The sequence below is a fragment of the Anticarsia gemmatalis genome, chromosome 28, assembly GCF_050436995.1.
Source record: "Anticarsia gemmatalis isolate Benzon Research Colony breed Stoneville strain chromosome 28, ilAntGemm2 primary, whole genome shotgun sequence".
Taxonomy (NCBI): Eukaryota; Metazoa; Arthropoda; class Insecta; order Lepidoptera; family Erebidae; genus Anticarsia; species Anticarsia gemmatalis.
In genome coordinates, this window is record NC_134772.1 from 468,641 (window position 1) to 494,994 (window position 26,354).

At 38.2% G+C, this 26,354-nt stretch overlaps 2 protein-coding genes and 1 long non-coding RNA gene across 6 annotated transcripts in view; 1 reads left to right on the plus strand and 2 right to left on the minus strand.

Moving 5' to 3' along the window:
* Nucleotides 1-580: 580 nt before the first annotated feature.
* Nucleotides 581-2,281, minus strand: LOC142984950 (uncharacterized). The gene is made up of 3 exons (XM_076132853.1): nt 2,048-2,281; nt 1,305-1,499; nt 581-705 (listed from the first exon to the last, which is right to left on the minus strand). The coding sequence occupies exons 1-3, from the start codon at nt 2,121-2,123 to the stop codon at nt 626-628; spliced, it is 351 nt and encodes a 116-aa protein (XP_075988968.1). The 5' UTR covers nt 2,124-2,281; the 3' UTR covers nt 581-625.
* A 387-nt stretch (nt 2,282-2,668) lies between these two features.
* LOC142984881 (uncharacterized) lies at nt 2,669-3,487 on the plus strand. Its single transcript, XR_012960168.1, has 2 exons — nt 2,669-2,870; nt 3,212-3,487. It is a non-coding gene; the product is annotated as an uncharacterized LOC142984881 (long non-coding RNA).
* A 631-nt stretch (nt 3,488-4,118) lies between these two features.
* The window catches only part of ATP7 (copper-transporting ATPase 1), a 68,471-nt gene continuing 46,235 nt past the window's right edge, over nt 4,119-26,354 (minus strand). For 3 of the 4 annotated variants that reach the window (XM_076132741.1, XM_076132739.1, XM_076132740.1), the window contains 23 exons: nt 26,151-26,265; nt 25,577-25,743; nt 24,643-24,743; nt 23,861-23,989; nt 22,959-23,145; nt 21,994-22,091; nt 21,430-21,565; nt 20,518-20,658; nt 19,982-20,090; nt 19,145-19,304; nt 18,262-18,361; nt 17,447-17,549; nt 16,879-16,976; nt 16,244-16,400; nt 14,894-15,050; nt 13,779-13,902; nt 12,714-12,849; nt 11,811-11,953; nt 11,147-11,350; nt 10,543-10,692; nt 10,192-10,262; nt 9,667-9,810; nt 4,119-7,092 (listed from right to left, as the gene is read on the minus strand). In XM_076132741.1, coding sequence (XP_075988856.1) covers nt 6,984-7,092; nt 9,667-9,810; nt 10,192-10,262; nt 10,543-10,692; nt 11,147-11,350; nt 11,811-11,953; nt 12,714-12,849; nt 13,779-13,902; nt 14,894-15,050; nt 16,244-16,400; nt 16,879-16,976; nt 17,447-17,549; nt 18,262-18,361; nt 19,145-19,304; nt 19,982-20,090; nt 20,518-20,658; nt 21,430-21,565; nt 21,994-22,091; nt 22,959-23,145; nt 23,861-23,989; nt 24,643-24,743; nt 25,577-25,743; nt 26,151-26,265 — 3,039 coding nt within the window. In that variant the 3' untranslated portion in view covers nt 4,119-6,983. Of the gene's footprint in view, nt 7,093-8,047; nt 8,092-9,666; nt 9,811-10,191; nt 10,263-10,542; nt 10,693-11,146; nt 11,351-11,810; nt 11,954-12,713; nt 12,850-13,778; nt 13,903-14,893; nt 15,051-16,243; nt 16,401-16,878; nt 16,977-17,446; nt 17,550-18,261; nt 18,362-19,144; nt 19,305-19,981; nt 20,091-20,517; nt 20,659-21,429; nt 21,566-21,993; nt 22,092-22,958; nt 23,146-23,860; nt 23,990-24,642; nt 24,744-25,576; nt 25,744-26,150; nt 26,266-26,354 lie in introns of all 4 variants that reach the window. The other variant, XM_076132742.1, reaches the window with a different exon arrangement.

Below are 26,354 nucleotides of genomic sequence, written 5' to 3' on the forward strand. Positions count from 1 at the left end.
AAAAGATTTTTTCCCCGACCTAATAAACTCTCTATCTTTTCCACCCGAAGCGAATTTCACCTCCTTCGGAGAGAATTTCCAAAAATCCTCTCGTAGTGCTCCTCTACACTTGCTAAGGAATGTTCATAGCAAATGTCAAGTTTGTACGCTCAGTAGTTTCGACTGTGCGTTGTCCATCAGTCAGTCAGTAACGGAAGAGTTTTATGTAAATTGATCTATCCCACTATTGGGCATGAGTAAATTTGAGTTGAAATGAGAGAGAGCCCATAACCTCTTGCGCTTACCGGTAAACGTTCAGTGGGTTAAATAACCTTAGCGTGAACATTCTATAGATGGGTGACCGCATAGTAGTAGACGACGCATCTCCGTGCTTCGAAGGACAAGACGTAAAAAGAGTCCCGGTTTCCGTTAATTACTATAAAGCCGAATGTCCACCGCCTGCTAAAATAAGTTATAATATAGTTAAAGTTATGTATGAAAGTCTGTCCACTGTGCGAGCTAAACTAAACTAACTTATTTTAGCTAACAGTGGACGTTCGGCTTAACAGTCATAAAGGATATTTTGCTCAAGAAAATACAGTTTATGGTCAAAATAAGCTATTTATTTCAATGTATATTGTGGTAGTTAGTCATCATAATCATCTTGGGCATCATATTCCAAGTCATACTCATGATCATCATCATGATAATCCTCCGATTGTGAGCCTGTAATAGAGAAAAGATTTATTTATTTATTTGAAAAGGCAGTTTACCAAATATTTTTCATATATGAGCGCCCACCACAAACTATGCCAGCTGGCTTACCAAAATATAAAAACTGTCTTAATTATGCGAGCTAAGCTCAATTAACTTATTTTAGCTGGCGGTGGCTTTGGCAATAGGTTCGCTCCCTATTACATGGGACTAAATTGGCAATAGCGAAACGTGGGTTTACATGACACCACTGTGCTTTGGGTATAACAGTTGTGAGGTTATGTACCTATATATCAGTCTAGCCTTTCTTCCAAACGATGTTGGAGTCAGCTTCCAGTCTCACCGGATGCACCGGATGGAGCGACTGTCTATCTGACCTCCACAACACAGTTACCTGGGTTATAACACGATACCCCTCGGTAAGACTGGTTGTCAGACTTTCAAACTTCTAACTACAGTTAACGGAGGAACTCGATATGTATAAGACGGTCTCTCATCCACAGAACAACCTCCGCAAGCGTAGCTTAACCTCAGAGATCCGCGCGGCTGTTAACCAAGCCACGAGCTCCTCCATGTCGTGATGTGACGTTACGTATGTAATTTAAACATACCTTGATAAAAATTAGCCACAATTTTCGCTCCACTCATCAATTTCTGACTTATTTGATCGAAACTGATTCCATTACTTGCAGCGAATTTTGACATGGCATTCTTGAACTCATCCGGACCGATATTCTTGAGGTTTTGGCCCGCGAATAGAGCTTTGATACTCTTAATTGATTCTGGATTACCATCAATCAGTTTGGCTGAAAAATTTATTTAATTTGATGAATATAGCAGTGTTTCCCAAGTGATCGAGGGTTAAACATATCAATGACTTTTCCAAGTGATGTGTGTGTTATAAATAATGATCACTTGCTATAACGGTGAAGGAAAACATCGTGATGAATGACATGTCTGATAGTATGTATGTGAATGAAGCAAGGGGAGTTTGTAAGGATCGTACCAAGTGGTTTTCTCTAGCAAGTGACAATATTTGGCCTCTACCTTGCCCTACGCTAAAAAGGTGACATTTTATGTACAAATATAATTTTTAACCTATGGATTTGCCACTATTGGGTCACAGTCTCCTCCCGTAATTAGGGAGAGGTTAGGCTAGTGTTATCCTGACGAAAAAAAAGGCCTTGAGTTCAGCACGCTGACTAAGTGCGGGTTTGGGACTTTGCATACCTTCAAGAACTGTTCTAAACAACTCTCAGGCCTGCAAGGTAGCATCACGATGTTTTCCTTCACCGTTGGAACAAGTGATCATTATATCTAATACAATCAAGTGTGTATGTAAATATGTTCTTACATTCTTTCATCCATTTTATAATCCCTCCAAAGTTATTATGTCCCGTAGCTTTGAGCTCGTTAAAAGCAGCATCCATTTTGTACGATAAATTTAATTCTCCGATATTACTTATTTACTGATTTTTATATTGTTTTTATTGTATTTTAGTTAAAAAATACTAATTATCTGATTGAACCATAATTTAATTTTTAATTGTTTTACAAAAATGAGAAAATTTTGGCTTATTGACACATTTTAAAGATTTGGAAAATGTCATAATAAAAAGAATATTATTTAGCAACTTAGAAATAAGTTTTTTGAAAGAGGCCCGTAGGCAGAGAGATCTTCTTTGAAGTCTTTAAAACTGAACCGAAAATTTTGATGAACCATGTTTCGGAAATAGTTAAAAACCGGAGATCAGATAAATGCATAGTTTCATTACACAAAGCTGTAGGCAGAGGTGTATAAAATACACCGAAATTTACGATCAATAATGTTTTCCCGACCGGAGAACCGAGATACTAATAATTTATCTACTGAAAAATCATAGTGGAGGAATCAAACCTGAGTCAGTCAAAAATGTATTTAAGCATGCAAGACTTTTGAATATAGGCATTGTCTTTTGACAAACGTAGCTCACTAGATCCAAATGTTACATTTATTTTGGTTTCGTAATAAACAAAATTATTGCAGTTTTAATAATAATTGATATTATTTCACAAATTATTACCCAATCTAAACAATTCTACACTTATTTTGTAATACCTGTGTTACATTTCAAACAATACGAAGAAACTAAGTTACCGTACCATATAAGAATAATATATCTCCAAGCGAAACTGAGGTAACCAACTTGTATTATAAAAAAAAAACAATTAACAATATTTGAGACAAAAAACTGACCGAAAAGAAACCCTTTGAATAATTAATACAATTTTAATATACTGGATATAACTGGATACTAGATGTCACTACTGCAAGTGTCGAGTAAAATTACTTCAACCATTCGTTAATAGATGTCGCTACTAGTCATATAGTAGTGTGACTATTGCCCGCTAGGTGTCACTATGGACCAAGAAGAAAACCCAAGGCCGCAGTATAACTTCGAAGATATGTATATGATTTTATTTGGAGCTAGTAAAAGTAAGGGCGCTAAATATAATGTAATCAAAAAATGGTTTACAGAATGTCGTATTATTGATGAAGAAACTATTACGGCGAAGTTTTTCGAGACGACTTACGATAGAGTGAGGAGGAACAAGGAGGAAATGACTCTGGCGCAGTTTGTTAATTTTGTTTGTTTGTTAGCTAGGGAGGGGAAGAAAGATTTGGAGGAGTTCTTTAACAAGTTTGAAGGTATTAAGCCGATTATTCTTGCAGAAATTACTACATTTTACTGAATTAAATGGGTTGTGGATTTTGTTTGTGAAATATGTAAATAAATGCTGAAATCGTCGACAATTACTTATTCCAAAAGGAAACTATAAGACCCTAGTAGTATTCATAAAGAAACATTTTTCTTGATTTATTTTGTAGTGGAAATAAGGCAATCAAGGTTTCAAAATTGTAACTCTTTCTTATAATTTAATATCCGTATTTTTATAAGTGTAAGCAGCGAGAGAATTATAAAACCATACTTATTCCTCATACACCTCCTATAGTCTGACCACTTAGTAGAAAGCCTTAGCATTCACAATTTATCTAAATTTTAATTAATAAGGTCACAAAAAGAAAAGAGTGAGTGTGAGGTTTTCGAAGACGATGTCCAGGACAGAGCGAAGTAGAGGAGAAAGATCAGGAAGGCTGACCTCACTACCATATGGGATTCATAGCATGGAGAGAGAGAGAGAGAGAGAGAGAGAGAGAGAGAGAGAGAGAGAGAGAGAGAGAGAGAGAGAGAGAGAGAGAGAGAGAGAGAGAGAGAGAGAGAGAGAGAGAGAGTCGGTATTTCTGAAGAAAACATAAATATCAGTTGCAAATGCCTGCAAATCTTCTTAGTTCTGGATTTGCCAGCAACCTTTGCTAGCCGAGAATCTTAGGTACATTAAATACTTTCTACTAAGTTGTTAGACTATAAATAAAACACATTCCAAAAAATTAATTCTTTATATTTTCTTATAAAAATATATTCGTATTGAACTAAAAGCGCTATAAATACAATATGCGATTAAAATGATAATTATATAACACAATAATTATAAAAAAAACGAAAATAATTAAAAAATTCGTCACTTCTATGTACTTAATTCCGCGAATTGGGAATATTCTTGAGAAAATCTAGGAATAACGTGTAATGGGAATTTTCCCATTATTGGGAATTTTTATAAAAACGTAACATTTACTTAGATATCCGGATTATTAAGACTAGTTTTTGACCTACATAGATGTAATACAAATTTTACAAGCAACTCTCTCTATTATAGCATATTGTGTGATTTTACAAACATACAAACAACGGACACAAAGTACAACCAGACCTGAAACAGCTATCACACATATTCAATTCAAATAAAAGCTTCAAATTGGAAAATATTTTTGTGTTGAGTACTACAATTATTGTGGAAGTTCTATAACATCCCGCTATAACTAATAAGTGTGAATTAGTAATAGAAAAATGTTTAATATATAATAGAATACGGGAATTAACGCGAACACGCATTTTACCTTAAAATGCCTAACGTTTCGGCGCAGGTTGCACTCGCCGTGGTCGCAGACTGACTGGACTAATTCCCGTATTCTATTATACATTAAACATGCAACGCGAGAGAAAAATGTTGTTTGAAACGGGACACTAAAGTCCACGCGGAAGAATTAGCTAGTATAATATAATACAAATAAAAAGTCCAAATTTCTAAGTAAATGTTAATTGTTATTAATTAAGTTATATTTACAAATGTCTCATAGTTCGGGTATTATCGTTTGGGTACTTGACTGGGTTAAATGTGAAAGAAAAAGTGTTAAAATGTATACCCTAAATTATTAAGCTATGTTAAAATATTCCTTTATAAAGTAATTTTATTTTTTTTATATCAGAATTTTAAAATAGCAGTATTTTTATACAAAAATCTTTATTACGAAAGTAATTTGACTAGTAGTCAAATACCCAATGTCTTTTTCATAGTGGGAATAAATCCGATTGGGAATTTTTCAACTGGGTTTGGGAACTGCACATGGGAAGATATAGGAAGCGTATATTCTGTAATTTACAAACATACAAACAACGGACACAAAGTATAACCAGATTTGAAACAAATCTATGTATTATTCAAAGAGTAATTCCGCTTTGGGAATCATTGAAAATCACTGAAAAACCTGTTCAAATAACAAACTAGCGCATATTTGAATGCTGATTTAAAGTGAAAATACAATTTAATTTGATCTAAAAATAACAACTCCCGCACTAAGAATTGCTCTTGTGTCGCGGGGACTTTTACAAACATACAAACAACGGACACAAAGTACAACCAGACGCGAAACAATTTGTGGATAGCACAAATATGGCGTTCAATCACGCGCTAGTTTGAAATTTAAAACTACAATTTGACATTTGAAGCAAACAAATTAGATTTTCGACTCGATACTGTCTTTAGTAAACCTAAACTAATTAGTTAGGTTATTAATTAGGTTATGATTTTACGAAAATTTGTACAAAACTGGTAACTATTATACATAGATGAAAACGCATATTTATCATGATTAAAAATATTATTTTTATAGTCAAATAATGTATTTTAAAACTATGTTTAGTGTATAATACAATGTGTTGCAGTTCTATGAAATATCGAAGACCTATTTGAGCTAATCACTGTCCCACTGCTGGGCAAGGCTCCTCTCACTATGAGAGGAAACAGGAATATCAATTAATAATCGTATTGATTAATTGAAGACAGTTTTAATTATCAATTCTATCGATTATCGACGGTAGGTTCAATCGGAATAACATACGACAATAGACAGATAATAGACTCAATTGATTATTAATTTAAGTTAAAAAGACTATTCCCGCACTGAAAAATGCTCTTGTGTCGCGAGGACTTTTACAAACATACAAACAACGGACACAAAGTACAATCAGTCCCGAAACTATTATTTGTGGATCGCACAAATAATTGTTCCGTGTGGGAATGGAACCTACGACCTCCCGACGCAGTGGTAGCGGCGTGGCGACCTAAACCACTGCGCCACGGAGGCAATATAGTAATAGTAGCTATATAATTATAGTCGATAATCGATAGAACCTAATATCCATAGTCGATAGAAAATCTCCGCTAAATATAATATTGAAGTATACAGACAGATAATTTACAAAAATCATAGACATTTTTTATGTGAATTAATTTTGACATATTTTTTTATACGAATTTATAAAACCTTTAATACGAAACGTTTTTAAAGCAGTTATAGCTTCTATAGGGTAAGCAGTGCTCTATTGATAATGTTATGTGACTTAAAAAGAGTTTGATATATTTTCTTGACTTACTTTAGAATTGTCTTATGTGACTATGGACCTTGAAGACCTGGGTTTGATCCCCGAATTAAAAAGTGTTATTGCAGCTCCTTCCACACTTTCAAATTAAAGCAGTACAAGAAGTAATAGATGAACGGTTACGCGGCTTTTATAACAATAAAAAAATATTACATTTACCGACCCGGGAATCGAATCTATGACATTACAATCAACAGTCATCACAACCATCCGCAATAGAAAAACAATGTCACTAAACAGTCTTTAAAAACCAAATTGCAAACAAACCCAGTAATCAAACCTGCAACCTTTAAGTCACACAACATAATCAATTTAAAATACTCATCATTTTCTCACTAAAATCATTTATTCAGTCTTTCCTAATAAACAAGCCATTAAATAGTACAGAATACCATCATTCCATAGACGGTCTACTCGGTCTACTCGCGGTCTTTTTAGTCTACTGGTGGTCTTTTCGGTCTACTGGTCTTTTTAACCGTTGATGGTCTCTTGCCGTCTTTTGGGGATGAAGGAGACTGTCATGAGGTCATCGTCTTCTTGGAGAAGGCAACCTTCAGCTGGCTTGTTGCGATAGAATAGTCTGGAAGAAAATTTCATGGTTATATATGTGATAGTAGATGGGTGGAAATATGGTAACTTTAGATAGATTGTTTAACATTTGTAAATATGAAAAGGTTTTTAATTGAACTATGTTTAGAATGAAATGGAAATACAGAGACATTTTGAAATTTAATAGAAAATTGAAGTAAGAAAGTTATTTAAAACACAAAAAAATACAATAACAAACAATTAAGAAAATAATAAGAAATGGCACATTTATTTGTGTCAATTTTATTTGTCATAAAAAGACAACATCCGCACTAAGAATTGCTCTTGCGTCGCTGGGACTTTTACAAACATACAGACAACGGACACAAAGCACAACCAAACCCGAAACCTATGGATCGCACGAAGATTTGTTCCGTGTGGGAATCGAACCCACAAACTCCCTCCTCCTCTTAACCACTATCCCACGGCAGCCGTCAGAATTTATTAGTAAAAAACTAGTACATGCATTAAAAAAACGTAAAACTGGCACTAATATAAGGAAGTATACAGAATAAAATTTCAGAAGATACATAAAAGAAATGCTGTTAACACATTACGAATAATGAATATAACAAAAATCTTTTATTTTGTTTCAGAACACATAACATTCAAGAACCATCACCAAAGAACACTACATACAAATACAACTGAAACACATAATACAGTCCAACTGAAATATTATGTAGTCAAACTGCAACAATTGAAGTTCAACTGCAACTTATGCAGTCGAACTACAGTTATTTGCAGTTGGACCGTAAACTTTACAATTGAACGACGACACATGCAACTGATCACCATACTATGCAGTCAAACTACAACAAATTGCAGCCGAACTGCAAACTTTACAGTCGAACTGCAAACTTTTGCAGTCGAACTGCAAACTCTACAGTCATCATGCGGTTTGTAAGGAACAACTACAAACACACAGACACACAATCAGTACATACTTTACACGTTCAATAGAGTGGACTTCCACGAGTCTCGGTTTTTGCTATAAAGAAAAGAAAGAGATAGATATAGTATGAAAGAGAGGTGAATAGAGTGAATAGGGTTTTGCAAATGTGATTTTTGTGATGAAGAGAAAAGTTTTAGAAAACTATATAATTAAAATAAATAAATATTATTGGACAACTCTGATGCCAAACTAAGCAGAGCTTGTACTATGGTAACCAAATAACGTATGGCGCAGTGGTTAATGTGGCTACCTCACCGCAATAACCGTAGCGCCGCGTGTGGTTACAATCACACCCGGGACTAATATTTGTGTGATAAGCACGAGCATCTGTTCTGAGCCTGGATGTTACTGTATCTATATAAGTATGTATTTACAAGTATATAAGTATGTTTATCAGTTATTTGGTTACCATAGTACAAGCTCTGCTTAGTTTCGAATCAAATGACCGTGTGTGAGTTGTCCAATGATATTTATTTATTTGATATTTATTAGTTAGGTTATTCAATACTTATCCGGGAGGTGTCAAACTAGCCCACAGTCTAAGGCTGACTAACCTCCGGTTTCTGATTTACATTTAGCGGTAGTTTATCTATTCAATAGCGTTTAAGCTCATATAAACATGACAGTTGGAATACATAAACTACCGCTAAATGTACCTCAGAAACCGGGCATTAATCAGTAGTTTAAATTGCAATTATTTCCCGTTTTTCAGCGGGAAATAAGTATTTTGAATGGTTTTTCGAAAAGCGTTCATTTTTGTAAATACTCACATTATATCTCAACAACTTTAAGCATGAAAACCAATAGATAATTGATACAAATTTGGAAAATATATAAAAACAGAAAAAATCGGTTATTCTTTGAAATGTTAGTTTAATGTGCATTTATTAATAAAGCATTTTTTTAAATATTATTTTAGTATCTACATAATAAGGGTGCCAAAAAATTATAATAAAATTAAAATATCCAGATATTAATAGTTAGAAAAACTGAGTAAAAATATATCAGTAAATTAATAAAAATAAGTTAAAATCATAGACATCGACGTAGAAGGACTATAACTACGACGTGTCAAAAAATATCATTATTTTAAAAAAGACACTATAATACTTGTAATTTTTATTGTATAATAGAATACTGACTGAGTCAGCCTGGGACCACGGCGAGTGCAACCTGCGCCGAAACGTTAGGCATTTTAAGGTAAGATGCGTGTTCGCGTTAATTCCCGTATTCTATTATACATTAAACATGCAACGCGAGAGTTTAAAAGTTATGATTGTAATTTTTATATCGACATCATGTCTAAACAACTTTTCAAATGGTCGTTATTTTGACAACATAAAATGTTGTTACTTGTACTGTCAATAATTCAACACCAAATTTACGTCTAAAATTACCACATTGTTTTTTTTTGATGTCAAAAGGAAATATCTAGTGCCAAAAGAATACTTATAAATGTAAAAACAATATCAAACTGTCAAAACTACTACTACTGATATGAAAATTACATCTTAACATGTCAAAACAACATCTTTTACTGTCAAAACGACATCTATGGGTCAAAAAAACATCTAATACGTGTCAAAATAACATCAAAACTATAATACTCACTTGGCGAGCGGCGATGCTCCCCTCTCGCTAGGGTCTATCCGTTCGTCCAGACCTCTGTGCACGGACACTGAGTCTAGGTCTTCAAGGTGTATTGATTGTAGGTATTCCGGAGTTCGGAGTTGCTCTATTGAAGGTTTTTTGAAACTGAAAGAAAATATAAGAATAGAAAGGACATAGGCTACTTTTTACCCCGGGAAAATGACGCATTCCCATGGGAAAATTTAGGTGGCGAAGTCGCGGGTAAAAGCTAGTTTATTATAAGTTTGAAAAATTATTTACTAGATTTTTTTTTTGTTTAAATAAAAACAACTTCCGCCTTAAAAATTGCTCTTGTGTCGCGGGAACTTTTACAAACATACAAACAACTGACACAAAGTACAACCAGACCCGAAACAATTATTTGTGGATCGCACAAATAATAACGTTCCGTGTAGGTACCGAACCCACGACCTCAAAGCAATGGTAGCGGCGGCGTGACCTAAACCACTGCGCCACGGAGGTTTCAAATAATAAAGAGATACTTACGTTTTGAGTAATAAACTGGAACATACTACTGAAACTGAACTCATGGCCATTGCTGCCGACGCCATCCACGGCTGTAAATAAAAAAAACATTAAAAACCAGGCTTCATAGTAAAGTATAATATATATTAGGTCGGGGAAAAAGTATTTTCTTATTATAGTATGTATGAACTTGTAATAAAATCTTTTCTCTACACAAAAAGCTCGATATTTTTACCTCACGAGCTCACTGAAAGAAACCTAATGAACCGTGTACTCATTTGTGATTCTTGAAGCCAAAGAGATTTTATTACAAGTTCATACATACTATAATGCGAAAAGACTTTTTCCCCGAACTAATACTTATTTACTTACTTGTAACTGCAGGTGGAACATAGCAAGCGCGCCACTAGCTAGCGGTATTCCCAGCAAGTTGTAGACACTGGCGAACACAAAGTTGAGACGAACTCGGCGTACTGTCGTTCTAGATAGTTCTAGACACGCCACTACGTCTAGTAGGTCGTTCTGTGGACAATAAATATAGCATATATTATAAGTTTACTATTAAAAATCTAATAATCTTCGTATTAAAAGAGAAATTTATATTCACATGCCTTGCAAAGCAATTAATTTTATTTAGGGACTTTTCTAAGCTCCTTTAATATCACGTCCCCTCCAAAGCACTAGTTATTTTTACGTACCCTTCGAAGCACCAACTTATTTTTTCATTCTTATGATACGTCTTACCCTCTAAAGCATCAGATTTCTTTACGTATCTTTTGAAGCACTAACTTATATTACGTACCTTCTAAAGCAACAGACTTTCTTACGTCCCCTTTGAAGCACCAACTTATTTTTGGGTCCCTAGACAACGACGTACCCTCCAAAGCACTAAAACTCTTCACGTGCCCTTTAAGGCACCACAATTTTCACGTACCCTGTAAAGCACCAAGTTTTTTTTTTACATTTTTTTACGTACCCTCATGAGCACGAGGTCGGCGGCCTCCACAGCGACGTCAGTGCCGCTGGCTATGGCGATGCCGACGTCGGCGTGCGCCAGCGCGGGGGAGTCGTTGACGCCGTCCCCCACCATCGCCACCTTCTGACCTGACTCCTGCAGCTTCTGGATCTTGGCCACCTTGTGGGATGGAAGGACTTCCGCGTATACTTTGTTTATGCCCACCTGTGGGGAAAATTATGAATAAATTATAAAGAAGAAAGAAAAAAAGAAAATTATGGTAAAGAAAAAAGAAAATTATGGTATTACGGCTTTAAAAATAAAACAATATAATATCAGACATCGGCTATCACCGATTTTTGTCGGCTAAAACTGCCCCCAGTCGGCTATAACTGCCTCCACTCGACTATCAATACTATCACTCGGCTATGACTGCCCCCATCCGGCAATAACTAGTCCCACTCGGCTATAATTACCTTCAATGGGGTATCACTGCTCCTCAATCGTTTATCACTGCTCTAAATCGTCTATCACTACTCCGATAAGGCTATACTCCCACTATATGCTATCACTGCCTCCAATCGGCTATAACTATCCCCCCACTCGGCTACAACCACCCCCAATTGGCTATAACTCCTCCCAATCGGCTACAACTGCCCCTTAAAGGCTAAAATTATCTACTTACTTGTCTAGCGATAGCGACAGCCGTCTTTCTATTATCTCCAGTGAGGAGACACACTTGCAGACCCATCTTTTTAAGACAGTACACAGCTAGGTGGGCCTCAGGCTTCACTTCGTCCGCTACGCCGATTGTACATACTAGTTGATCTGTATATAAAATAAATTATTGTTATTTATTTTGTGTTAGTAGGGTATAAGTTGGTACCTACCACGCAAGTGGTTGCAGTTTCAAACCCGAGGCAACACGCTAAAGACTTTTCCAAGTTATGTGAGTATTAGAAATAATTATCACTTGATGAAAGTGAAGGAAAACATCGTGAGTCAACCATGCCTGAGAGTTCTTTAGAACAGTCTTTGAATGTATGCGAAGTCCCCAACCAGCAATTATCTAAAACCCCTCCCTTATTACGGGAGCAGACCCTTGCCCAGCAGTGGGACATTAACAGGGTAACATATTTCTATAGCTCATTACTGACTCACTGCTGGTCAAGGGTCTCCTCCCGTAATGAGGGAGAGTTTAGGTCTTGAGTCCACCACGCTGGCCAAGTGCGGGTTGGGAACTTTGCATACCCTCAATAAATGTATACACAATTAGGAGCTACTTACATCATCAATGATTTCTACCAAGCATAAATATTGTTAAAACTAAAACCATTTGACGATTAAAAAGAGTGTCCAGGAGTTTGTTGTTAGCTCTTCTCATTGGCCCTACCTTCCGAACTGGCGGTAAATTCACTCTCTGTATCATTGACTATCATAAGTGCCAGCATTTGACCTATATGAATAAATGATTTGATTTTGATTATTTTTATTTTTGACTGCGTTAGTGTATGCGTCCGCCGCGCAGTTATCTCGAGTTCGAAAGGGATGGGGAAATCGGAATATCCATTATGTATGTCTCACCAACCGTTGATAGCGGCTAGAACAGCTGTTCTGCCCAACTCCTCGTCTTGCTGCATGGCATCTTGCACCTGACGGGGAACAGTGACGCCGTTGCGAGACATCCACTCTCTGTTGCCGATTAACACTACTTGTTCGACTTCCTGTTGAAGCAAAAATAATTATATATGTATTAAAAACGAGACCCTCATAGCCAGTTGTGCTCACCGGTCGGTAAACAATCTGTGGGTTAAGCAACCGTTGGCGCGGTCATTCTATAGATGGCTGACCGCATAGTGGTATTTGAATTGAGCGTCTCCGTGCTTCGGAGGGCACGTAAAAAGTCGGTCCCGGTTGTTGTCACATAAGATAACAGTCGTTAAGCCATGTCAAAGGCCTTTCGGGCGGCTTGAACAACTTTGACACTAGGTTGACCACTAACCATACGATAGATAGATAGATAGATATTAAAAATTAATTATAACACACGTGGATTTCACCTGGATAATTAAATAATAAATATCATTAGACAACTCACACACGGTCATTTGATTCCAAACTAAGTACAGCTTGTACTATGATAACCAAATAACTGATTAACATACTATTATACTTCTAAATACATACTTATATAGATACATTAACATCCAGACTCAGAACAGATACTCGTGCTCATCACACAAAGATTTGTCGCGGATGGGATTCGAACCCACCAGATAGCTTATTAAATATAATGTTAACAGTCGTTTCCTTACTTTAACTTTATCTTATAAATAAGCTTTCTAACACTTAAAACCAAAATGTGCAATTAAGCTTGTATTAATATTAGGTCGGGGAAAAAGTCTTTTCGCATTATAGTATGTATGAACTTGTGATAAAATCTCTTTGGCTTCAAGAATCACAAATGAGTACACGGTTCATTAGGTTTCTTTCAGTGAGCTCGTGAGGTACCCAAATATCGAGCTTTTTTGTGTAGAGAAAAGATTTTATTACAAGTTCATACATACTATAATGCGAAAAGACTTTTTCCCCGACCTAATATTTACAACTAGCAAAGCAATTGGACAGAAATGTGTTATACTATAGGACATACCTGATCCTGCATGGGTGACTCGGTCCTAATGAGCGAGTGTAACTGTTGCGCCGTGTGGGCGGCGTCGGCGGGCGCCTGTAGTATGTGCACCGGCACGCCTTCTATTAGCACTGGGTTACCGCTTCTACAAACATACATACATACAAGCATTAGTAGCTAGTTAGATATTTTACAAACTAAGAAAGTTTTAAGGTTAAATAGAAAAATCTTATATATAATATATAGGTATTAAGTATGAAAAACACAGTTTCAGATTTATTTTACAATAGCTTTTACCCGCGATTTCGTCCGCCACCTTAATTTTCCCATTATGAGTCATTTTCCCGGGGTAAAAAGTAGCCTATGTCCTTTTTCGGGTATCAAAATATCTCCATACCAAATTTCATGCATATTGGTTCAGTAGTTTAGGCGTGATTGAGTAACAGACAGACAGACAGAGTTACTTTCGCATTCATAATATTATAGTATGGATAATAATTATTGTTTAGACCAAGTGACAGTTCTCTGGTCTCTGCTTCCTCTATAGGAAGAAGGCGTGATTTCATATATGTACCAGCTTTTGCCAGCGACTTCGTCCGCGTGATTTGTAACTTAGGACAGAATTTTCATACAAAACTTCATCCCCAATTTTATGCCCTTGGGGTAAGGATTGATCAAAATCCTTTCTTAGCGGATGTCTACGTTATAATATCTACCTGCATGCCAAATTTCAGCTCGATCCGTCCAGTGGTTTGTGCTGTGCGTTGATAGATCACTATCCCCTGGTTTCTTAGGTATATTTAATCTTAGTTTATCTATTCAACATCGTTTTTTTACATGAGTTTTAACGCTTTTTTTTCGCACTAAGAATTGCTCTTGAGTCGCGGGGACTTTTACAAACATACAAACAACGGACGCAAAGCACAACCAGAGCCGAAACAATTATTTGTGGATCGCACAAATAATTGCTCCATGTGGGAATCGAATCCACAACCTCCCGTTGCAGTGGTATCGGCGTGGCGACCTAAACCACTGCGCCACGGAGGCAGTCAAAGGCTATTGAATAGATAAACTCAGAAACCTGTAAGTCAGTCAGTCACCTTTGAGTTATATATATTTCATGGTACATGACTCACCTGGCCTGATTAAGCGCATTATCCAGCTGGTCGTTACTGGGTGGCGCGTGTGTTCTCTTACACCTGGCCCGGAGCCCGCAGCCCGGCGCGGCCACGAACGACACACACTGGTACCCGCTACTGCCACCCAGGGCTGAGCTACACCAGTTCACTATTGCTGTTGGACAAATTTTAGAGGCAATATTGTATTATTTTGGCAATGTTGTATGATAACAAAAAAAATAACATAAAATAATGTTTATTTTCTTAAAAACTATGCTAAACTAAAGTTACAATTTTTTATTTATAATAATATTTCTGGTGACTCTTCCATGATAGCTGAGCTGATGATGGCAATGTTGCATCATATTGGCAATGTAGTATTATTTTGGTAATGTTGTATGATGATGGCAATGTTGTATTATTTTGGTAATGTTGTATGATGATGGCAATGTTGCATCATATTGGCAATGTTGTATGATGATGGCAATGTTGCATCATATTGGCAATGTTGTATGATGATGGCAATGTTGCATCATATTGGCAATGTTGTATGATGATGGCAATGTTGCATCATATTGGCAATGTTGTATGATGATGGCAATGTTGCATCATATTGGCAATGTTGTATCATAATGGCAATGTTGTATGATGATGGCAATGTTGCATCATATTGGCAATGTTGTATGATGATGGCAATGTTGCATCATATTGGCAATGTTGTATCATAATGGCAATGTTGTATGATGATGGCAATGTTGCATCATATTGGCAATGTTGTATCATAATGGCAATGTTGTATGATGATGGCAATGTTACATCATATTGGCAATGTTGTATGATGATGGCAATGTTGCATCATATTGGCAATGTTGTATCATAATGGCAATGTTGTATGATGATGGCAATGTTGCATCATATTGGCAATGTTGTATCATAATGGCAATGTTGTATGATGATGGCAATGTTGCATCATATTGGCAATGTTGTATCATAATGGCAATGTTGTATGATGATGGCAATGTTGCATCATATTGGCAATGTTGTATCATAATGGCAATGTTGTATGATGATGGCAATGTTGCATCATATTGGCAATGTTGTATCATAATGGCAATGTTGTATGATGATGGCAATGTTGCATCATATTGGCAATGTTGTATTATTTAGGCAATGTTGCATAATATTGGCAATGTTATATTATTTTGGCAATGTTGTATGATGATGGCAATGTTGCATCATAATGGCAATTATGCATCATATTGGCAATGTTGTATCATATTGACAATGTTGCATCACATTGGCAACATTACATCATTTGGCAAGATTACACCTTTAACCTTAAAATCAAATATCCTCAAGTTAACTCACCGGCGGCTACAGGATGTTCAGAATTAAGTTCAGCTGTCAACAGACAAGCGAGAACATCGCGCAGTGAAGTGGCTGACGGGGTCAGCAGAGATAAGTTGGCGACGGTCGCGCTACCACGAGTTATAGTGCCGGTCTTGTCGAATATTACTGTTTTAACCTGAAAAGAACATAATTATATTAGTATATTTCTTATAAACGTTTGACTTATGAGGTCTCAGTTTCAAGTCCCGTTATCAAAGTGCTATTGGTATTTTCTTATTTATAGTCTTCTTCTTATCGTATGGTTAGTGGCCAACCTAGTGTCGAAGTTGTTCTAGCCCCAAGGCCTTTGACGCGGCTTAACGACTGTTATCTTAATAGACAACAACCGGGACCGACTTTTTACGTGCCCTCTGAGGCACGGAGACGCCTAATTCAAATACTACTATGCGGTCACCCATCTATGGAATGACCGCGCCAAGGTTTGCTTAACCCACAGATCATTTACCGACCGGTAAGCGCAACTGGTTATGGGTGCCTCGTAATCAATATATAAGACCGGATTCATCATGTAACAGGAGTCTAAGTTCGTCTAGAATATTTCACTAAATGTAAAATAAAAATATAATCATTTGGTGACCCATCCATTTCCATACCTTGTGTGCGTTCTCCAAAGGTTCAGCTCCCTTGATGAGTAGTCCCATATGTGCTCCCACTCCGGTTGCTACCATCACCGCTGTTGGTGTTGCCAGACCTAAGAAAAATAAATGATAAATAAATACATCCTACTATCCTACTAAATGCGAAATTTTGTAAGCATGGATGAATGTATGTATGTTTGTAACTACTTCACGATAAATAAAAAGACAGATGTTTATGAAATTCGGTACATTGATAGCTTATAACCTAGTTTAACATATAGGATACTTTTTACCCTGGCAAATCTCTTCACAAAGTTAGTTTAAAAACCTAGTTCTAAGAGGACCTCATGCTCGCCGGTCAGATGGTCCGTCAGTCGGTCAGACAGTCAAACCGTATGATGACGTATATGTATTTATATGATACTAGCGGCCCACCCAGGCTTCGCCCGGTTTAACAGTTATTTTACAAAAAGATTCCTTAAGACATAAACCTTCTTCTTGAATCATTTTAAAGATTCAAGCATACATACATACAGACATAGGGACAGACGCGACTTTGCTTTATATTATGTAGTGATATTACCTAAAGCACAAGGGCAGGCTATGGCCAGGACAGAGAGAGCGAAGTGGAAGGCAGTCTGGATGATCAGCTCCCAGTCTGAGTAGTCACCGTTCAAGTATATTTCCTGTGAACAACACAAACGTACACAAATTAAAAATATTCTTTATCGCGTAAACTTCGTACAAAGTATTTTAAATAGTCATATATTTTCTTACATTTCGGAAAAGCTTTTTTAGTAATTTCTATTAAACTGGCTGCCTTGGTTGATTTCAGTGTAGAAGTTGATCACAACTTCTATACACATGTACATACATATTAGAATATATCAATATTCTAATATGTATGTACCTATATTTTTATTATTAAGTAATCATTTTATGACAGAAAAACCTAGAATCAACCCAACTTTTTTGATGCTGAAGAAAAAGAACTCTGTCAGATACCTAAGTTATCTAGGTAGAAAATTTCGGGGTATTGTGTGCTTATTAAAAAAACCTACCGTTTTTACCAACAATCTGGTGCATGGAAGTAAGTTTAACCCTTTGACCGCCACGGTAGGCTATACTCTACATATCAGAAAGTGTTCACGACGCTTTCGTCGGCAAATGTCGACAAAAATATAGCGTCGTGAGCACGTTCTAATTTGTCGAGTAAAGCCTATCGTGGCGGTCAAAGGGTTAAAACCCTCCTCCTTACCTCCGCTGGAATTCGAACCCAAAAACTCTACGTGACAGTTACACACACTACTGACCGCGCGCAAGTTAACCTTTATTTTGAAATCATGACGTTATAAAGAAAGATTGCTGTAGTTATTATTAATATATGGGTATACTTACTGGAGTAATACTCTTTATTCTGTTAATATCTAGCGCTCCACTGATGATCCAGCACACCAGGGTCAGCACCGATAGGAACACTACCAGCGGGACGAAATAACTGAAACAAAATACATAATAAATAAACTATTTTAACAAATATAATTATATGAGATCACGCCTTTTCCCCATAGGGGTAGGAAGAGACTAAAGAACGTCACTTGGTATGATCCTTACAAACTTCCTTTGCTTCATTCACATACATACATGCTGTCATACAGGACCGCCGGTTACGATTACCACCTGAACTTTCTGCAAGACATCACCGATATGATCTGTGTATGTCTTTCTAGGGCGTCTCCTCACGGCGTTAACATTTACGCCTGCCTACTTTTTTTGACTGCCTCCGTGGCGCAGTGGTTTAGGTCGCCACGCCGCTACCATTGTGTCGGGAGGTCGTGGGTCCGATTCCCACAAAATAGATGTTGGCCGATTCTCAGACCTACTCAATATGCTCACAAAATTTCAAAAGAATCGGTGGAGCCGTTTCGGATGAGTACGGGACATTGTGATACGAAAATTTTATATATATAAGATGATATACATACATAATTATTAACAACTAGCTGACCCGCGCAATTTGGCTTGCGACACATAAGAGAGATTGGGTCATAATTTTTCCCCGGTTTTGTAACATTTTTTACTGCTATTCTACTCCTATTAGTCGTAGCGTGATAATATATAGCCTATAGCCGTCCTCGATAAATGGACTATCTAACATTGAAAGAATTTTTCAAATTAGACCCGTAGTTCCTGAGAATAACACGTTCAATCAAACAAACTCTTCAGCTTTATAATATTAGTATAGATATAAATATGAATCTGTGTTTCTCTGTGGACTCACCCCGCGATGGTATCCGCCAGCCTCTGCACGGGCGCCTTGCTGGCCTGCGCGTCCTCCACGAGGCGCACGATCTGCGCCAGCGTGGAGGCCTCGCCCGTGTGCGTGGCGCGCACGATCAGCGCGCCGTGCTGGTTGATGCTGCCGCCTATTACTACCGAGTCTAGGGGAAACACACACGTTATACTGTAAACTCTTAATCATAAACACACTATAAACCTATTTTAGTTAAAAAACTACTACAACATGTGGCGCCCATAGCCAGTTGCTGCTATCACCACTGGCACTGAGCCACTTGTACTTACTGGGGGTCGAACATTATTTTATCATCATACCTTTAATTCTCAATCGCATTTAAGTATAACGTGTTTGTTTATTTATCGTATGGTTAGTGGTCAACCTAGTGTCAAAGTTGTTCCAGTCGCCCGAAAGCCTTTGACGTGGCTTAACGAATGTTAACCTTAATTGACATCAACCGGGACCGACTTTTTACGTGCCCTCCGAAGCACGGAGACGCCCAGTAGAAATACCACTATGCGGTCACCCATCTATGGAATGACCGCTCGAAGGTTTGCTTGAACCACAGATTACCGATTTACCGACCGGTGAGCGCAACTGGCTATGGGCGCCTCGACTGTCAAAGATCTTAGAAAATGACAGCCGGGTCCCACAATTTAACATAACGAAACACGGAGGAACTCGACATGTATAATGGAAGGAAAAGATAGAATGGTCACCCATCCACAAAACAACCTCAGCAAGCATAGCTTAACTTCAGAGATCGATCCGGCTGTTGTTAACTAAGCCTAGAGTTTAAGAGAATATTGTTAGTAATCTTACCTTTTTTCTTAGCAACGGGCATGGACTCCCCAGTGATGAGAGATTCGTCACATGTGCTCTGACCGTACACCACTTTACCGTCTACCGGGATCTTGGCTCCGGGCACCACCTGAAATAATCATGTAGATTAGTACAGAGAAACTTATGTGCATATTAAAATTTCTCCATAATTTATTTCTTTTTAAAAGACAACTCCCGCACTAAGAACTGCTCTTGTGTCGCGGGGACTTTTACAAACATACAAACAACGAACACAAAGTACAACCAGACCCGAAACAATTATTTGTGGATCACACAAATAATTGTTCCATGTGAAAATCGAGCCCATGACCCGACGCAATGTTATCGGCGTGGTGACTTAAACCACTACGCCACGGAGGCGATCCACACATAAATGTTTCGTGTCTGGTTGTTTTGTGTCCATTGTTTGTATATTTGCAAAAGTATTCGCGACACAAGAGCAATTCTTAGTGCAGGAGTTGTCTTTTTTGAAAGAAATAAAATCAAAAGTTGGCGAACTTCCAAATTTCACATACCTTAAGCATATCCCCTCGTTCCACGAGATCTACTGGTATACTCTTTTCACTGATCGGCTGTCCATTCTCGTCTAATGTGACTAAAACGGCTTCCGTTGGCTTCAAAGATAAGAGTTTTGATAACGCTTCCGATGTTTTACCCTGAGGACAAAATACGGCATTATTTTAAATTACAGGTGTCATACATACTGTGTTCCTCCGTGTTTCGGAAGGCACGTTAAATTGTAGGTCCCGGCTGTCATTTTCAAAGATATTTGACAGTCGTTAACAGTAGTCAGAAGCCTGAAAGTCTGACAACCAGTCTTACTTAGTATCGTGTTATAAACCCAGGTAACTGTGTTGTGGAGGTCAGATAGACAGTCGCTTCATGTAAAAAACTGGTATTCAGCTGCATCCGGCGAGACTGGAAGCTGACTCCAACATATGGAATTACTAGCTGACCCGCGCAACCTCGCTTGCGTCACATAAGAGAGAATGCGTCATAATTTTTCCCGTTTTTGTAACATTTCTCGTTGCTACTCCGCTCCTATTGGTCGTAGCGTGATGTTATATAGCCTATAACCTTCCTCGATAAATGGGCTATCTAACACTGAAAGAATTTTTCAAATCGGATCAGTTTTTCCTGAGATTAGCGCGTTCAAACAAACAAACAAACAAACAAACTCTTCAGCTTTATTATATTAGTATAGATGTTACAAAATGTATAAATGCTATTATACCTGACATGACATGTCAAAATGAGTTGGGACATCTTAGCGACCTTTTATGGTCCTGATTGGATGGTGACTTTAACGTGACCTTGACGTAAATGTCTATAACATGACCTCGACCTCACAGTGACCTTCAACCTGACCTTATAGTGACCTAGACACAAGTGATTTTTCTTGAGTCAGTCCTTTGCAAGTAATTTACCTTGGCGATGTGTTCGAGCCACCTGCCGAGCGACACAAACACTAGCAACATGGGCGGCGTGTCGAAGAACGTCACTGGACTTGTGTTCTGCTGCGTCGCCATCGCTGCTATCACCACAGCTAGGGAGTAGGCGTAACTATAACAAGAGGAATCAAATTAAAGCAGTTTCTTCTTTTTTTTTGACAATGCCCGCGCTAAGAATTGCTGCCGCGGAGACTTTAGCAAAGATACAAACAACGGACACAAGTTTGTATTAATATTCTGTCCTAAGTCACAAACCACGTCGACAATGTCGCGGGCAAAAACTAGTTGAGCATACACTTGGACACTATAAAGAAAGTCCTGGACAATTGACTAGTTTCAATGAGACTGGCTATCAAATATCAGCTTGAAGGACATTATCTTTGAAGATTCATTTCTCTCAGTTATTTGTGTGATACACAATTAGTTGTTTCGGGTCTGGTTTTAAAAGTCCGAACGACGCGAGAGCAATTCTTAGTGCAGGAGTTAAAATAAAAAAATAATTAACAATACAGTTATAATTACAGTTTATATTAAATTTACCTGATAGTAGTAGTCATAGAGATTAGCACGTCCATATTTGAAGTACCATGACTTAGCGCTTTGTACGCTTGCTTGTAGAAATGCCAGCCGCCGATGAACTGTCAACAAAATTAACTTAATCACTACTTTAATCAAAAATACGATCAATGTGGTCACTTAAAGGTCTATTTTCGGACTGACAACCAGTCTTATCGAGGGGTATCGTGTTATAACCCAGGTAACTGTGTTGTGGAGGTCAGATAGACAGTCGCTGCATGTACAATACTGGTATTCAGCTGCATCCGGTGAGACTGGAAGCCGACTCCAACATAGTTGGAAGAAAGACTAGACTGATGCTTCGGCTTACTTTCATACTACGATTCCCCTACTCTCTCACCTGCACAAGCGTGGCCAGTATTTACGTGAGCAGATTCTCTAGGACCCCCTCTAACTTAACGACCCCCTCTATATCAACGACCCCATCTAACTTGACGACCCCCTCTATATAAATGACCCCCTTTATCTTGACTACCCCCTCTAACTTAACGACCCTCTCTATCTTGACGACCCCCTCTACCTTAACGTCCCCCTCTAACTTAATGACCCCCTCTAAACGAATGACCCCCTCTAACTTGACGACCTCTGCTAACTTAATGAACCCCTCTAACTAACTGACCCCTCTAACTAACTGACCCCCTCTAACTTAACGATCCCCTGTAACTTAACGACCCCCTCTAACTCACTACACCCCCCTCTAACTCACTACACCCCCTCCTACACTTTCTAACCCCCCTCCTCAACATCATGACCCCCCTTCTACCTTACCGACCCCTCTACCTCCCTGAACCCCTCTACCTCACAGACCCCCTCTGTCTTACTGACCCCCCAACCTTACTGACGTCCTCCTTTCCTTCCTGACCCCTGTCCTTAACTACCTATCCACACTTATAATCCTAGCCCCCTCTCTTCATATCCCCTCTCCTCACCTGCACGGGCGTGGCCAGGATCCACATGAGCAGGTTCTCGAGGCTGAGTCCGGGCAGCACGCAGCACATGTCGGCGGCGCTGTGCTGCGCCGACATCGCCGACATGAAATACGCCATGGCGATCATGCACGGACCCCCGAATAGCAGCGATATTAGGAACGCGTTCCGCCATTTTTTTATTTCTTCTCTGTGGACAAAAATAAGACGTATTACTAAGTCGAGCAAAGTGGTACGCCACGGCCATACCATCTTTTCTCGAAGCAATTCAGGCTATTTTCGACCCTCTATAATTTCGTTTTGGATAAAACAAGAACCCTGAATTAGCAACGTAATTAAACGTAAAATATTTTTAATATTGGCATGATAATACTTATGTAATAACTTAAGACAGAAGGTCCTTTAAGTAGAGAGTAAACAGATTAATCGACTTGGTATTACATAGATCACACAACTTTTTACGGCAGAGAGACTGAGCCGCGAGACTTGAGGTTTTTTACAGAATGTTTTTGATGGCACTACATTTTACGAAGTATTCATATGCCTATTATACCCGAAAGTGTAGGCAGAGGAATCTTTCATATTAATAATTTCGTCAAGGGGTACGGTAGACTCAATCGAAACCTTATATTAATAACAAAACATAAAAATATGTCAACAACATAATTATATCCATAAATTCAAATTATAGAGAATTTTGTTAAATTCTAATGGCACTAACAAACAAACCGCAGTCGATATCTTGGGTTTTAATTTTTTCAATAGTTGACTTTTCGCGAAAATATTGTATTTGACACTTTTTTACATCATGTTGTAATTTTTCATGTCTAGAATTTGTAAAAGTGGCAAGGGGACCGAGACATGAGAACGCGACTGTTGCTGGACCTTAGGTAATGCATACTTACTTATGTTCTAAATAATTAGTCTGTCCTTTGTTATGTGGAGTCACGACGCTGGACTCGAACCCGAGGTTGTCGATAGCTTCACATATCGTCCGAGGACCTATCTGTTCCGCGTTGTATTTTATTTTGCCTCTGTGAACAAACGTACATACAATCATATTAATATAATTATATAGATATAATATATAAATAGTTTTTCACACGGTTGTGACGATATATTAATGTATTTATTTGGGAATCTAAATCTTGAACACTTGACAGCGGCTTGTGACTTTAACCACTGCGCCACAGAGGCATTCATACAAATAGCTGCTGTCGAACTGTAGCGGATCGCTACACGCAGCGACATCTACTGGGACCAGCGCGCAACCAACCACCACGCGCAGTGTGACGTCACAAGTCCTGCATCGCGCTATCGAAGTTTGCATTGCAACTGACTATATATACAAGTTCCCGACTACAACAGTTGGGCAGCCTAGGCCCACCAGGCATGATCACCTCGCCTGCTCGGAGGATCCTCCCTTTGTGTGTGATCATGTTCCTCCAGAACATGATCACCTCGTTCCTCCACAGAACTATGCCGAAATTCAGCAAGAAAGAATAACAAACATAATAAATAAAATAAATTTAAACCATCAATGTCCCACTGCTGGGCAAGGGTCTCCTCCCGTTATGAGGGAGGGGTTAGGCCTTGAGCCCACCACTGGCCACTTGCGATTTGGGGACTAGTAACAAACAAACATACATACAAACTGTCACATTTGTAAGCAGGATTAAGAACTCACTTGCTAGTAGTAAGAGCTACGGTACACGACACGACTCCAGTTAGTTTAAGTACACTCTTCTCTATCTTGTTGACACACGACGCGCAAGTCATGCCTTTTATCTGAAACAATATACACATAAATAAATTAATATTAACCAATTAATGTCCCACTGCTGGGCTAGGGTCTCCTCCCGTAATCAGGGAGGGGTTAGGCCTTGAGTCCACACATATAAACAAATAAAAAAATAATTTTATAAAATATGGTTTAAGAATTTTTGAGTGAACCGAAAGTAGTACCTTGTGGTACTCTCTTACATTGCGTCGTCATTGTATGGTAGTAAATGATTTATGTAAATAAATGCCTTAATGAAAAGACGGAACATACGATTTTGTGCTTTACATTGTATTGTACTATGTATCAATGCATATGAAGCTATTGTGCCACATCTCACGATTTATACAATTTAAAATAGTTTCAAAATAGTTACGGTACGAGAATAATCTTGAGCTTTTACCTCAGAACGCCTCACTATTGTATCATACTACATTATTTAGCCAATTTAAATATAGAAAGAACCTATAATAAAATAGAAAATAATATTTGCATTGGTGCGAAGTCAATACCTTGGGCTACTCCTTTAAAGCACCTTACCATTGCACGGTAAAATATGATCTATGCAATCAAATGCCTTACATAGATCACCCCACAGTCTAAACCAATTTTTAAGAACAATTATGGGAATGATCACTTAAAATTACGGTACATTCCTTTCTCTTTTTAAAAAGACAACTCCCGCACTAAGAATTGCTCTTGTGTCGCGGGGACTTTTACAAACAAACAAACAACGGATACAAAGCACAACCAGACCCGAAACAATTATTTGTGGATCGTAAAAATCATAGTTCCGTGTGGTAATCGAGCCCACGACCTCGACTTAAAACACTACACGTACCATAACAACGACGTCTTTCTGGCCGCTACCGTCACAATCACTGATGACGGATGAAGGAAAGCCCAGCTCCGTGATGGAATGAGCCACGTCCTGTGCTGAGATCTTGCGCGGCTCGTACCGCACTTCGGCTTTAGCTGCTAGTAGCGCTACTAGGATTGAGTGGACACCTGCAACGGAATATTATTTGATTCATAAGCTGTTTTTGTGTTGTGTTTCCCTGAAATTACGTTTTTTTTTACCCGAATAAATAGGCCGAGGTATGAAAAATTTCACCGTTAACAATGTTGATCCCACGTAATAGAAGGCAAGCCACATAATAGTCTTACACCGGAGACGTTACCAAACTTTTCTACAAATTAGAAAATACCAATTGTACTTTGCCTGACCCGAGAACCGAAGCCGAGATCAAGCGATACCGACCTCGCTACCACTCTATAGATGGAGAGGGGAGGGGAGAGGAGGGATAGAGATAGAGATTATTCTATAATTCATAAAATTATTGGGACTAGGTCGAATTGATATTTCAAACATTTTGAATAACGAGAAATACCTCTATTTTGTAAAGCTAACTCACCATACAACTTAGCACAATGTTTCTCTATAGCGGCCACGCAGGAAGCACACGTCATTCCTCGGACTTCTAGCGTACATCGTGCCGTCTCGCTCTCTGGGATCGGTGATGCTGTGCCCTGTAACATACATAACATACAGATACTGCATCCGTGGCGCAGTGGTTTAGGTCGGAGACGCTCAGGTCAAATACTTTAGAATTACCGCG

Bases quoted from the DNA above. Each gene is read 5' to 3' on its own strand.
- LOC142984950 (XM_076132853.1), bottom strand. From the start codon at position 2,123: ATGGATGCTGCTTTTAACGAGCTCAAAGCTACGGGACATAATAACTTT. The intron at 1,500-2,047 runs GTAAGAACATAT...TAAATTTTTCAG, and splicing joins TATAAAATGGATGAAAGAAT to CCAAACTGATTGATGGTAAT. The intron at 706-1,304 runs GTATGTTTAAAT...TCTCTATTACAG, and splicing joins TGTGGCTAATTTTTATCAAG to GCTCACAATCGGAGGATTAT.